This window comes from Xiphophorus hellerii, chromosome 5, assembly GCF_003331165.1.
Source record: "Xiphophorus hellerii strain 12219 chromosome 5, Xiphophorus_hellerii-4.1, whole genome shotgun sequence".
Taxonomy (NCBI): Eukaryota; Metazoa; Chordata; class Actinopteri; order Cyprinodontiformes; family Poeciliidae; genus Xiphophorus; species Xiphophorus hellerii.
This window is the reverse complement of record NC_045676.1, coordinates 18,105,557-18,120,087: the sequence shown is the minus strand read 5'-3', so window position 1 is coordinate 18,120,087 and position 14,531 is coordinate 18,105,557. Positions and strand designations below refer to the sequence as shown.

The window sequence follows — 14,531 nt, the reverse complement described above, 5'->3', positions numbered from 1 at the left end:
TGGTAGAGGTGGAGATTAAGCTCTCTATGCGACCAGTGTTGCACAACAGTGTAGCTGTTCCATCCTTCTCAGCAACCATAATGCACACTTAACCTGTCTCTACAAAGTTATGGGGCTGGATTTACAAAGCTAGTTTTATTTTAAGTCACGAGGGTTCCTTCATTAACCGGAAGTGTTATTTAGCTTTCATCTGATTTATTACTTGGGAACAAAATCTTGGAAAAATCTTAGATGGAAATGCAAAGATGATACCAATGCTAACTTCAGTTTTAGAAAGTATTTGCAGTCTGGTGTCAAGTGACTCAATAGGGAACTCGCTGCACTGTTGGGTTCAGCTGCTTCCAAATCCTCTGAGGTTTTCTTGATGCCGCTGAGAGAAATCAGTAGAAATACTGATTCTGAAATTTACGAATTTCTCCTATCATCTAGCTTAACAATAGTTATGACATATAATTCAACTTAGCAGCCTTTTTAGACCCCTAACAACAGCCATTGCCCTTTGGCATATGGTGACAGCAGAGAAAGGTCAGCTTATAAATTCATCCAATCTTTGGAGTTTGAATGAAATGTTCAAGTTATTAGGATATTGGTGAAATTATAAAGCCGAATGCCTAAAGGTTTAATACATTGATACACTGAACATGTTCAACAGCCCATTTCCTCCAGTTGACATGGCCGTCTTCTGGTGCTGGGACATAATTCAAATATAACTCCTTGAAAGCTTTCACACCAGATACAGCAACAACAAAAATACTTAAAAATCGTAGATTATTGGGCTCTGGTACAAATACGGACCTTCCTTCTTAAGCAGAAGAACATTTTTATTTAAGAAATGCAAGAAAGTGCAAAAGTTAAAAACATTTACAAAGAACACATGTGAAGAATCATACACATATAAAAACATTGATTAAACTGTTTTTTTCATCCAGGTATTTGGCTCACATCTTATTAATGATACAGGTACTTTACAGTGCAGATATTTTGTCTCATACTCAGAATTTCACAGTTTGGTAGCTGTTTTTCTCTTTCTACCCCACAGGGGCAAAATGAAATATTGTTGTTTCCAAAAGCACTGAAAATTTTCACATGTATGACTAAACATGATTTTTTTTTTCTAATGTCAAAGAGGTCTAAGAGAGAGAAAAAAATCACCAACAAGATATCACATAAACTAATAATTGCAATGCTAATGTACCTGAATAATGCTAAGTGACTAGCCAATTAGGGCTAAGATTGTTTAAGCAAACCTACAGTAAATACTGTATAATTACAAAACACCGTCTTTACTCTCTTCATTTGTGCTTTCAAGCTCGGGTTTCTACCCAGCTGTTTGAATAACAGAGTCGTGTGAAAGTGTATTTGCCTCTTATGTATTTCTTCTGTTTTTTTTTCTTTTTTTTTTTTGTCAAACATAAATATTTACAAATATCAAACAAAATGAAACATCGGGCTAAGTTATCCTCAGTAAAACCAAAACAAAAAAAAGTTTTCATTAAGCACATCGAATATTGTTGCATCCGATTCAACATGGTTAAAAAATTATCTAAAAGAAAAACACAAAGGCTTGTCTCACATTTCACATGATCCTTGAGACCAGAAAAATATAGTCAGCTATGTTACATCTGTGTAAAACTAAGCATTTTGTAAAGTGAACATCATAACAGTCAAACACGGTGGTGGTGGTGTGATGGTCAGAGGCAGCTTTAGTTCTTCAGGATCTGGATAACTAGCTTCAATTGTTGGAACAATGAATTCGTTTCTCAAGCAGAAGATTCTGAAGACTTTCAGTTTGTGACATTAAGCTCAAGCGCACTTGGTTATACGAAAGGTCAGCAATGCAAACATTAAATCCATCAAATCCGCATCTGAATGAGTCAAACTACCCAGAGTAACTGTTTTGGAGTGGCATAGTTAAAGCACTGGACATAAATCGCTTCAACGTGATGTGGCATGCAGGCTGTCATGCTCAAAAAACCTCCGATGTGGCTAAACTGAAACAAGTGGACAGAGAACAGTGGGCCAAATTCCTCCACTGAGATGTAATGGACTCCAGTTATCACGTTCAAGGGTGGCACAAATAGTTATTAGGTTTAGAGTTTGGTTTCAATAGCTTTTCTTACTCACAAATGAAATCATCTGAAAACTGTTTTTTGCATTCACTCAGAGTATCTTTGTTTGATATGAAAAACCATATAATTATCCAAAACGTTTAAGAATGGCAGAAAAGCAGAAACAGAAGATATCTGAGGAACACAGTATTATAAACACAAGCTGTTCCAGGTTTAGAGAGCAAAACATTCTCTAAACATTTTGCTCTCTAAAATGTTTAGAGAGCAAACATTTTTAAATGAATGCTATTGCAAAATAAATTGGAAAATAGCTAGAACAGAGGGCCTCAGTGTCAGTTTCAGTTCACAGTAGGTGAAAACTATGAACATAACTTCACATACAGAATGAACAACATTTATATTTCAGTTTGCTACAATGGCTGTAAAGCCACTCCATGGCTGTTCTCATCACTTTCATCATCATTTCCTGCTTCGTCTTTCAGGTTTTGCGCAACACCGTCCTCTGGTGGTTCAGTGACAATACGTCTAACTTTGAAAACGTCCCATTTTTCAGGCAGCAAGCTGTGGTTAAACATGACCACAGCCAACCAAGAAAAAATCAATATGGTTACCAAGGTGCACAGCATGGACACTGTCCTAACAGGAGACTTCTGGACATAGATGCCGTCTTCAAGAGTGCAACCTGGAAGGTGAAGAACAACAGGAATGCCCAAAGTGTTTTCTCCCAACAAAATCCTTACAGTCACCCCCACAATGTAACCCACGGTGGCGCCATAACCATTGGTCACTCTGAAGAAAAGGACAGAAACCAAATGGGGGAACAAGAGGGTATAGGAAACGTCTGCTCCAAGAATCCAGAGGAGCAGGGTGCTGTTGGTGCAGAACGTTATCGATGTTCCAACAAGACCCACAACTACCACTGATGCCCGAATCACCCACTGCATTTCATTGTCTGAGGCCTGGGAACAAAAAGTCATAAAAGAGAAGATGCTTGGTTATTTATGTGAACACTCATCCTGTCTATTTGGGATTGGTTAATTTGTTTGGTTTGGTTTTAAGGCTGCCGGGGTTGAACCGTCAATCTTCTTACCTGTGTACGGAAGATGTTTTTGTAGATGTTTGCGGAGAAAACAGAAGTTGCAGATAACAGAGCCGAGTCTGTGGAAGACATGACGGCAGCGGCCACGGCTCCAATTCCAATGATGGATATGTAGGACGGTGTGAGGTACTGCAGCGTGAGAGGCAGGACGAAACTGTGCTCCCCGCGGAGGTAAGGAGGCGGAGAGCCGTACTGAGTCAAGTTCCAGTCTGGACGGGAGAAATTCACAACATTAACGTTGTGCTTTATTTTATAATTAATGTTTTTTTTACATTTTGTTGTGTTTTTTTGCACAATGACAGTAAAGGAATTCTGATTTTGATTTATTTTACTCATGCAGAAATGTTACAGCCCTGGTCCAAGTTCTGAATTTTGAAGTACTCTATAGAACAGGGTTCATCGTGATGTTTTAGTAAACCCTGAAATTTCTGAATTTGATTGATACGAACAGATTCTGAGCTACAAATGTTAAAAAAAAATCTTCTATCACCAGCTCTCACATTATCGTTGCGTTATTAGAGCCACAAATTCAGGATTTTAAGTGACAGACATAAACAAAAAGTGGTGCAAAAATTATAAAGTGGTAAAAGAAGTAACCATGGATTTTCAATTTTTGTAGATGATAAGTTGAGTCTTCCACAAATCTTCAACTTTTTTTAACGTGATCCCCAGATATGATCCACCCAATGCTTTCAGAAGCCACCAAATTTGGAAGTAAAGTACACCTCTGAGTATTTTAACCTGAGTATCTGCAGCTGTTCTGTGGTTTGTTGGAAAATGTCAGTGAACAAACAGCTTCAAGAAGACCAACCACAGCAGATAGGTTAGTGGTGAAGTTGTGAAAGACGTTCTGGTCACATCAGATCAGATGTACCACAGAACCTTAACACCATCCCCATGGCGAAACATGGTGGTAGTAACATCATGCTGCAGAGATGCTTTTCATCAAAGAAGCTGGCTAGGTTTGGTTAAAAGAAAAACTGTGCAAGAGGTAAGTCCAAAATCATTCAAACCCCTGGCAGATTTAGATTCAAAGTAACTTCTTATTTGACCAGCATGTTTCTTCCAACATCAAACCAAAGTCCTGACTTTAATCTGATAGAGAGCGATGAAGATTAGAGTGATGACTTGCAACATCAAGGTCTTAGCGGTCAGCATCAAAGATAAATGATCAAAATATCAGTGGAAACTTGCAAAAAGCTGCTCACCAGTTTGTAGAAGAGTTTGAGCGATGCTATGGTAATAAAGCTTTTCTATTGATCTCTGAGTTGAGCTATAAATCATTTTTAACACTTTTTGTGTTTTCCTCTTCCTACAGAAAAGTAGTGAGCTTATCACTTTGTTCTTTGTTATGTAAGGATATGTTTTCTCTTGTCCTACTGGTTACTTGTTTGTTTTTAAAAACCTGTTTGAAATTTGCTCGACTGGCCTACCACAGACTTAAATCCAACTGAGAATCTGTGGCAAGATAAACTCAAATGATCTGGTTCTATAAAGTATATGAAGTATTAACTTGGGAGGACATACACCGCACTTTCCAGAATTTTGGTTGTCCAAAAAATTCAAACCATCTACCGTTTTCCTTCCATTTCACAATCAGGTATTACTTTGTCTTGATCTGTCTCAAAAGACGCCTAATCAAATAATAAAATTTATGGTTATGACATGACAAAGTGTGAAATTACCAAAGTCTATCAATATTTTTTGCAGGCAATGTACGACTCCACATGGCTGGGATGATGGACACACCAAACAAAAAACTGACCTTTAGCAGCAGTGGAATAACACAAACGCAGTATGTCTTATCTTCCTGCTGCTTATTTGAATATTACCTGCACTCCTCTCTATCTGGAGTAGCATGTGTTATACTCATATGGAGACTATTCACAAACATTTATTTATTTTAGGTCACGTTTGTAAAAACATCGCAAAATCTGGGATTATTTCAAACCTACAACATATGACTTTTACTCAGAGTTGTTATAAGTTACCCTATCAGTAAGACTATGTTACTCAGTAGCTCACGGTTGCATCTTGCTGAAGTGTGGCATTTATTCAATGTGTAGTTTAAAAGTTATGCAAATGGATGCCAGAGAAAGGAGATATGACTCTGAGGTATCATTCATTGTGAAAGGCTGACCAGCATTTACTAGTTAATGTGTACTTTGTCTTTAGCGTAGTTCTTACCTGTGGAGGCAGCTACAGCCCCCACCAGAGCAGGAGGGATTCCTAGAATGGCAATCAGGAATGCTGCTACAAAGCAGGTTAACTGGGCTGTGCTTGATGAAGATGCCGACAGCGTCCTCTGGTGGAAGCATTGGAATGAAAGACTACCAAGTCCCTGAAAACAAGTGGCAAAGAAAGTAAATGCTACACACAAAAAGCAAGGGCAGCAAAAATTGAAGAGGAAAATCCACATGCAAAAATACTGGATCAGCTCAGAACAGTGCCTTATTGTAAAGAATCCAATAAATCGCCAAAGATTATTTTTTTATAAAAAGGAGTCATGCTGAAAAGCCATTGGACAATAGAGCTACAGACTAAATCCACCCCAAATTCAGTGGTTCAAAAATAAACTTCAGCCCTCTATGGTTGGCAGATTATCAATGGAACCTAAAAACTCTATCTGAGTTTTTTTAGGTTACTCAAAACTAAAAACTCTGATCCTGCAGACGTAAAAGCAAATGTCTGCCCACATCTGCTTTTATGGCCTGCAGTGTTTAGACAGGCCTCGTGTAGCAAACTACGTCTTCCAACTTACTGAGTGAAGTCTGTTTGGATCAACACTGTTACTTCCACTGTGTGTCTTCTTATATAAATCTAATCAAAACAAACAGCACTATTGTATTTTGTTACTCCTGTCCTATCATTTTAATTACCTCTGGCAGCAACAACTCATATTCTGCAGTCATGCTTATCATTTTTATCACACAGTTAATATATTTAACCAGGTTTTCCAATTTAAAGGCATTCTATAGTCACATTAATGATTATCTGTCCTACAACTGCAGGAAGTGTGATGTGCTCAAGTAACAATAAAATTAAATTCATTCAACAGATGCCAACCTGAATGGATCTGATCCATGTAGCACTAGTTGTAAGTTTCAATCAGAAAATTAAGCTCTTCCTCATTTTTGAATCAAAATACATGCTCTTTATACCTCTTTTCTTTTGACTAAACTCAACAAAGAACATGCTGTTAATTGAACAGTTTAAAATCCAAAAAGCATTGCAATTAATGAACAATTAATAATAAATAAAAAAAACATTTTTCTGTATTTAACCCATGCAAGGTAATTTTGGTCACTATCTGACTGATTAGTACCCTTATGATTCAAAATAATGTCAAGTGATGCTGAAAAGATATGTTGGCCAGAATCCTTCCATATTGATATGAAAGTCTGATGTGATAAAACAGAAGATTATTGTTGAGATGCTAATCAGATATAAAGTAAATTAATTGAAATGGGATTTTCTTCTAACTCAGAAGAATAGCCGAGGGCAAATTTTTCTGATAGTGTGTCATGGCAGTAAATTTCCAGCAATAAATAAAGTGCTATACAGGCAAGAGCTTGCATGTAAAATGTTACAGAGGATTTGCCAAAGTCTCAAAAAGTTATTAAAGAAGGATGTTTCAAGACCAGAAAATAAGCTGAGAAGATAATAACTTTTCTACACTTAATATAGAAGATATGTGAATGTGAGATAGTTGGTTACAGTCACATACAGAAATAAGAAGAGATTGTTTTTCCCCAAAAGAATAGCTTTCAACTAAGTTGTAAAAGACGCTATCGGTCTGTTAGCAGCCGTCCTAAATAACAACAGGAAACATTGGAGCTTTAGCTGTTTTGAATAACTTACAAACTTTTAGTAAAACAAAAAGTTTTACAAAAACTTAAGGCGCTGATCTTTCTGTCTTTTGCTACTTTAATGCTCTTTTTGTGGTTCCCAATTTTTTTTTTCTTACATTTTTGCTTTAAAGATTTATACTGTCATATCTGTAGAATCAACTTGTCTGACACGCGGAAAGCTTATTCAGTAAAACAAAATAATATGCAAAAGATCAAAAGCACTGCAGGCCTCACATGTCTTAGAAAAACTAAGTGATTATGATTTAGCGACTCTTTACCAATTATCCAAAATGTTTGACAGCTGCTGGTGCTTCAAAAGGTGGATATTAGGTTTAGCTTCACTCTTTTCACATAGGCTCTGGTTGTTTTATTAGAGTTTCTTTATGTTAATAAATTAATTTATCATTTTAAAACTATTTTTGTGTTCACTCAAGTTATCTTTGTCTGGTATTAAAATTAGTTTGCTGATGTTAAACACAAAGGTGTTACAAAAAAGCCAAATCAAAAAATATGTAAGATGAACAAATTTATTTTCACAGCACACAAACTGTACAGTGTCAGTTATAGGATTAAGATAACCTAATGTATCAATATCTTTATTTTTCCAGTCCTAAAACCTAGGGCTTTTGGAGATGTTTCATCTTAAAACAATACATAAGATATAATCTGTATGGTTTTAAATCAAGATGACATTATTGTGCTTATTTGAGAGTAGAACTGCTCTGATGAGGACTCAGTTTGGTGTAAGAGCTGTTGCAAACTAGATACTAAGATTTCTCTTCAAAAGTATTTCAGTGTAAATGACGTCGATACAACTATCTCAAGAAGCACTGGGCTCTAGAAGTGAGGGCGGAGGTGGAGTTCAGCATCTCACTGCAACACCAAAATCAACTGCATGATTGTTTTAGCCAAGCTAAAAAGAGCTGTTACCCCACCTCATTGTTTTGTTTAGCACACTTTTCGAAATTGTGTCAATTGATGAAATAAAAGGCATATGTGTTTTATTAGGCCCAATGTTAAAGAGGTAAAATATACTGACCAGCTTACCAGCATTAACCAGTCATCGATCCACTTCCAGACTCTATCTTTGTCCAGACTTCCAACCCATGGCTCTTGAATTGTGTGGTTGAAAGCCGTCTCAGCAATGTTAACAGATGTTTTGTTCAGTAGAAGAAAGGGTACACACAGCCACTGTACACAGACCAACACACGCAATGAGCTCATCAGACTCCAGGCATCAGATGAGAGCAGCAGGAAAAAACATGAGCCATACAGATGACACGAGACTTCATAACCTGGACATGTTAGTGAAATTCTCCAAACTTTTAGCACTCAGACAATTGTGAGTACCAACTCTTACAGTGGAGAACAATAAAGGAATTGTTGCTAATACTAAAGCAGCGTTAGATGACTAATTAGGATCAAAATAGCTTTGAAATGATTTAAAACTCATTAAATGTGGAAGCAGAAGCAGAAGTAGATTGTCAGATACTGTACTGTAAGTGTTGGTGTTTGTAGCAAAGGACCCTCCTACTTACCAGACTGAAGAATGTGAGGGCGAGCTGGATGATGTCAGTGTAGGCTACTGAATAAAGACCTCCCAACAGAGTGTAGACGATAGCCACCGCTGCTGAGATCCACACAGAGTAGCCAAAGTGTAAGTCCAGTATCACGCTCATAGTCGCTCCTGTTATAGAAACACATAAGTTAGAGAAACAAACCCCTCGACTTGTATCCAGTCAAAAAAGTTTTATTGTTTTTATTTCCTTGCCAAACCAATAGAGTACCTTGCAGAAGTATTCATACCACTTGGAGTTTCAAGACTAGAAAACTTGTTTCCATTAATGAATGTTTCAGTTTCTAGTAGGTATACACCAATATAAAAATTTGGATCCATATCACTGTCCAATATCAATATTGCTATTCAGTTTAATAACCAATATTTAGATTATATTACGTAAACAAAGTCTATACCCTTTCAACACATTGAAAAAATGACCACACCACTAGCATTGCGTCACCTTCCTAAAACAATAGCCTGTAATTTTTTGCCAAAAGATGAATTTTGCCAAAAGATGACCCAAAAAAAAAAGTGGTGACTTTTTTCAGAAGACTTCTAAAAAAGTCAGAGGTACTGACTTTTATTTCCAAAAAAAAGTTTTGGTAAACAATGACTTTTTAAATTTTTTTTTTACTATTTTAAGAAGGTGGTGAATGCTTCTATAACATCCCTTATTCCTGTGCTGCAACACTTTTACATGACAAACAAAACAGAAATGGCCAATTCCCTCCCCTCCCGAAACACATACACAAACTCCAACAGGATGGAAATAAGCATTATGCATTACGAGACCGATATCAATATTCTTAAAGTTTAACATTAGCTGATAGTGATGCTGACACTGATATATCAAGCATCTGGAGTTTCCAGATGTGGAAGGTGTTACTGACACGCCCCAAAACATTTTCAGCCTCAGATTCAACATGTAGTTTCAACATGGGAAAGTGAGAAAATAGTTCAAAGGGTGACAATACATTTTAAGGAGCTGTTTACTCACCCAGTCCTAACAGAGTGCAGGAGACCCAGAGCACATCCACCAATATGCATGGCAGCACGAGAGCCCCACTCAGCACTCTGCCGTACTTTTCCTGGAAAGGGTCCACCATGGTGACATATTTCTTTTCCCTCATTGGCTTGGCAAAGAAAAGACCACCTAATGCAGGGGTTGAAATATCACCCACTGTCCATTGTATTAATTCAGTAATGGCTAAATAAAATGTTTAATAGAAAGGTTTGGATTGGCCCAAACTGCATAGACACATATGTTTGACATTAAGATCATCATCTCCTCTTGCCTCTGCGGTCTTACCTATAACGAAGGAAACTGAGTATTGAATCGGCATCAGAGCCCAAATCAAGCCCATTTTGGGAGTGTACACAGCTTCAGCAACACCCAGGATAAAACCTCCTCCAACCCACGTGGCTGCACAAGCACAACAAGTACAAATTAAGCATAGGAGTCTGTGCAAACTTAAAAAAACAAACATGGATTTTTCTGCAACAATATTATCCTTTAAAGGCTAGTTTACACATTGTGGGTGCATGCACTGGAGTTACATTCTAAAGACAAATTCATGAATCTGCAAATATTTAACCACTAATATGATGGGATCAACTGTGTAGATTTTTAAAATTTTGCTTTACTCATTTTTACTGCCCACTTTGAGATTCACCTGTATCTCTCATATCTCTGAGAGTTGTATGACTTTCTCAGTTAAAAATGACTCAGAAAAATGCTGACAATGTTTGTGTTTTTAAATTTTATAAACAGTTAGGACATCTGCGCACTAAACATTCACACTGATTCAAATAAAGTGGTTGTGTAGTTAAATGAAGTGTTGCATAAAGTAAAACAGTGCAGATATATTCAGGTCTTTTAATGATGTTTCAGTTTCAGTTTTAACTTGTTTCTTTCTGTGGCTTGATTCTGTCCTGATCAGGTCAGCGGCTTTAGAATTTTCCTTCAGTATATTCTGTTTTGTCTTTTCAGCTGCTGTTCATTTATATGTCACTGTCAGCACGCTAGCATATTTGTAATATGTGTTTCACAGAATCCCCCACCTGTCATGGTGAATATTCCGACCACCAGGCTGATATTCCTGTCTCCAAGCAGCACCACCTCAGTCCTGTCTCCACTGCTCTTCCTCTCGGCTCTCCTGGACTTTCGGGCGGCCCAAATTCCTGTGCCCAGGATCAGGATGTAGAACAGCACCACCGCAACCACACCGGGGATGTTAAGAGCCATGGTGGTCTGCTGTCATGGATCACACTGACAGGTGGATGGGATGGCTGGGTAACAAAATACAAATAATGCACACAGTGCAAAAGTGTGCTAGAGCAAAGGTAAAAAACACAGATAGGAAGTAAAAATATGTGTTGGAATGCTATTTTCTGGCATCGTTTGAACTTGAAAAGCGAAAGGCAAAGTTCATCTGTGTAATTCCAGAAAGAACTTTTCAGAGAATTTCAGAGAATTAGAAACATTTTCTCGACGAGAAGACTGGGCACAGGAGAGCCCTCTTGCCCTGCAGGGACACACCCGGCGGGATACACCCTGGATTTATTCATGATAACAGGATTTCTGCTGTTTGGAGCTTGCGGGTACCTGGCTTATCGACAAATCTCTGACGGACTTGGCCGAACTAGCGAACACTCAGGCTGTTGGTATGGACAGAGACGCAAGCTGGATGTGAGTCTTGCTTGTGACTCGCAGCCCAGCTGAGGACTCCAAAAGTCACTAACGGAATGGAATCAATCTTGGAGAAGTTGCTAGTTTCAGTTCAGTGGAACGACCAAACTAATTTGGATGATTGGGAACTGAGATGTATCGGAGAGACTTCAGAGAAGATTGAAATTTATAATCTACCTGACCTAAGACATTTTGTATCTGAATTGGCTTTCCCCGTGTTGTCTTGAAAGGGCTGCATATTTCCAATCTTCTTGAAGATATGTAAACATAACTCTCCATCTCCTCTCCACTCTCCTCACCCCCTTCTGTTATCCATGCAGCTGTGGAGCTGAGCACTCCCAAGGACATTCCTTGATAACAACATCTTGTCGGACTTCTGCCGGGAGGCTGAGCAACGTGGTTTCATGGCCCTGTGATGTCACCGCCTTCACTCATGTCTTTGTTTTGCTTTTTGTTTTGTCTGAATGTTGCCATGTACCGTTTTCCTTCCGGCGAGTGACTGAGGGTCATTGCGCGTAACGGAAACCCTGTAAATTCTAGACACTAACAGGTACCATAGAATTGCACAAAAATCCGTGAGGGACGGCGGAGTCCCAGCTCGAAATTCCGTGAAAGAGGTGTGCGAAGCCTTGTGCCAGCAGCCCATTAAAATGCTGTCTACATCGTTTTAAACTGTGTGATTGTGAGAGTGAGTGGGAATCTCTGCATCTCTCTAGATGCAGAGAGACTCCTATTATTGCAACCCAGAAAAGGAATTAGACCAGAGGATACTTACTCATACTAGTCTACCAACCCTGAATAGGAGTATCTAGTTTTTTACTTTGGATCAACATTATTAGCTTTTTCTTCTTTTGCTCTTTCTTTTGGTTTGTTATTTTGTTTGTATTTCCTTTTAAATCCTGTAAAGCACTTTGTATTGCCTTGTTGCTGAAAATGTTCTATCTAAATAAAATTATCTTTACCTTTTACCTTTACTTGACAACATAGCCCCTAGCTTTGTTCCCACAAAACTGAGAACCACAATGTTTGACATATCTACTGCAAACGGCAACAGCAAGTAAAACAAAAACATAGTTTTGATGGATGGTCACAGAAAAAGTTACAAACTCACTGTGCGAGTAAGACAGGTTTTGTTGTTTTGTTAGAGCATTTTCTATGTAGACGATAGGAAGCGTTTTCTCTATCCAACTACAAGTGGGGCTCAAAATACTATAAAAATGTGTTTTGGATGTACTTGTCTTTGTCCAAACATATTCAAATTTTAGATGTTTTCATTTTAGTAGTGTGCCAATTGCAGCTTTCTGGCTGATTGGCGAACTTCAAAAAGCCTGACCAGCCAATTCTGAATTTTTTTTATAGCAACTTTCACAGACTAAAATTGAAAATCTGACCTTATTTTTGTGAATTCAACAGGCTCACTCAGATGCAAAAATGATGTAAGTGCAGTGGTCCAAGAGAAGGTTCAATAATAGGAACAGCTCTGTGGAAAGAACAAGGAGTCGACTTAGATCTCCCCAGGTCTAAGCTCCGCCCAATGGATGAACTTTAGAAAAGCTGGATGCACATAGAGCTTTCCTTAAAAGTTCTTCAGGTTTCACTTCAAAGATTTTAAAAGTCCTTCCTCCACCCACTAGAATAGGAGAAGAACAGTTCACGAGTGTGTGTCTCTTGCAGGTTGGCTCCAAAGACAAGGCTTTGGGATTCAGGTCCTGGGGTCAGGTTTTAGAGTGAGGTAGTGGGGTCAGTGCTTGTCTGATCAGCTCTGAGTTTTATTGCAGGTGAGGGTGTTTTGATAGTGACATCTATGCTTTCTGTGAATTCACACACTTGCAGCTTAGAAGGAAGAGACATGATGGACAGTCTGGAAAGATTCCATCACATTTGTCCTGGGGGATAGCTGAAAGTTGTGAAACCTGTAAAAGTTCAAAGACTTAAATGCGCAGCAGTGTGTCTGCGCAGCTGCTGCTCTTATGGAAAATTCCATACCAGTTGCATCGCTAACTGACAACTGAACGTTACTGCTGCTGTCCGCTGACTCCTTCCTCCACTTTGCTGCCCAACGCTGCTGCTGTTTGTTGGTGGTGACACATGAAGCGTCCCTATGAAACCCAGCTCCTCCTGTTGACATTACTGTTTAACCCACTGTACTTATACTAATTAAAGTGAAAGCAAGAGAAAAGTCTGTCTGTAAAGTCAGCTTTAACCAGTATCGGAGTCGGACTCTCGGGAGCGCGAAAAAGCGGGTAGATTCCGGGTGCGCGCCTGCTTCTGATGTTGTGACAAGAAGCGTCAGCTGGTTAGAGACGGAGACGTCGGGAGCGCGCGCTGACAGTGAAAGTGCTGCTACGGTTGTTTAGTAGTAAGTAAGCGAGGTGGATGGTGCGTTTAAAATAATGTCCGTACATCGACGTTTGCAGATTTGTTAGCTATTTAGAGATGACAAATAAAACTCTTTGTGGGCTGAAACGCGTAGAAGTGGTGTAGGAACAAGAGAAAAAACATCAACAAAATGAGGAAAGTTGCAAACTTACTTTAAGATGGCATGAGACAGGAGATGAAATTCTGCACAAGTCCCTCGTGTTGCTGAATGCCCCATTGCTAAATGCATTTTTAATTCAGCTTATAACATCTGGACCGTATTCAGAAAACACGCCCATTGGTTGCGATATTTTACAGACGCGTTGAGGAACTGCATTTGCGTTAGTGTGGAAAATTTTCCTCTCTTATCAGTTCTCATAAATGGAGGGTTCTGTTGAAACATGTTTGAAATATACTGCTCAAAAAAATAAAGGGAACACTTTAAGTGTTAAACACCTGTTTAAGTGTTCCCTTTATTTTTTTGAGCAGTGTATATTGTTGGATACTTCATGGACTGCAAGAAAGTCCATGAAGACTTTCTTGCAGTCCCCTAAAGAAAAATAGGGGCAACATTTCTGTGGATTATTCTTTTGTTGCAGTGAAGACAGCTAATTGTGACCTTTAGGCGTTTAACCGAGCAGTTCAAATTGTTCATCACGACATGACGTTGAGGATGCAAAATATATGGAAAAATAAGTCAGTTTGTTAGAATTAAAGGCAGTGGAAAACTTTGCACTCTCATGCCCCCTGTTATGGTCAACAATAATGCGCAAAAAGCCCTGGACCACACCCCATTTTTTATTTAACGTCCCAAGAGTCTGACTTCCTTGTGAATTGTTCTTGATCTATTGTTCAAGATACCTAGAGGTCTTACAAAAATTCTAAAGCTATTTTTGCGCAATTA

General features: G+C 38.5%; 1 protein-coding gene across 2 annotated transcripts; it reads right to left on the bottom strand.

Moving 5' to 3' along the window:
* Window positions 1–800: 800 nt before the first annotated feature.
* On the bottom strand, window positions 801–13,946 carry LOC116720541 (high-affinity choline transporter 1-like). 2 transcript variants are annotated; one of them, XM_032563856.1, is made up of 10 exons: window positions 13,801–13,946; window positions 12,661–12,749; window positions 10,642–10,869; window positions 9,890–10,003; window positions 9,578–9,733; window positions 8,558–8,706; window positions 8,067–8,210; window positions 5,356–5,509; window positions 3,160–3,377; window positions 801–3,028 (listed from the first exon to the last, which is right to left on the bottom strand). In XM_032563856.1, the coding sequence occupies exons 3-10, from the start codon at window positions 10,823–10,825 to the stop codon at window positions 2,480–2,482; spliced, it is 1,668 nt and encodes a 555-aa protein (XP_032419747.1). In that variant the 5' UTR covers window positions 10,826–10,869; window positions 12,661–12,749; window positions 13,801–13,946; the 3' UTR covers window positions 801–2,479. The 2 variants fall into 2 exon arrangements, with proteins under 2 accessions (XP_032419747.1, XP_032419746.1); XM_032563855.1 differs by lacking the exon at window positions 12,661–12,749.
* Between the last annotated feature and the right edge of the window lie 585 nt (window positions 13,947–14,531).

Coding starts and splice junctions, on each gene's coding strand:
- LOC116720541 (XM_032563856.1), bottom strand. CDS start 10,825: ATGGCTCTTAACATCCCCGGTGTGGTTGCGGTGGTGCTGTTCTACATC. Junction 8,707..9,577: donor CTGCACTCTGTTAGGACTGG/GTGAGTAAACAG, acceptor TTTCTATAACAG/GAGCGACTATGAGCGTGATA. Junction 3,378..5,355: donor GGCTGTAGCTGCCTCCACAG/GTAAGAACTACG, acceptor TCTCCCGTCCAG/ACTGGAACTTGACTCAGTAC.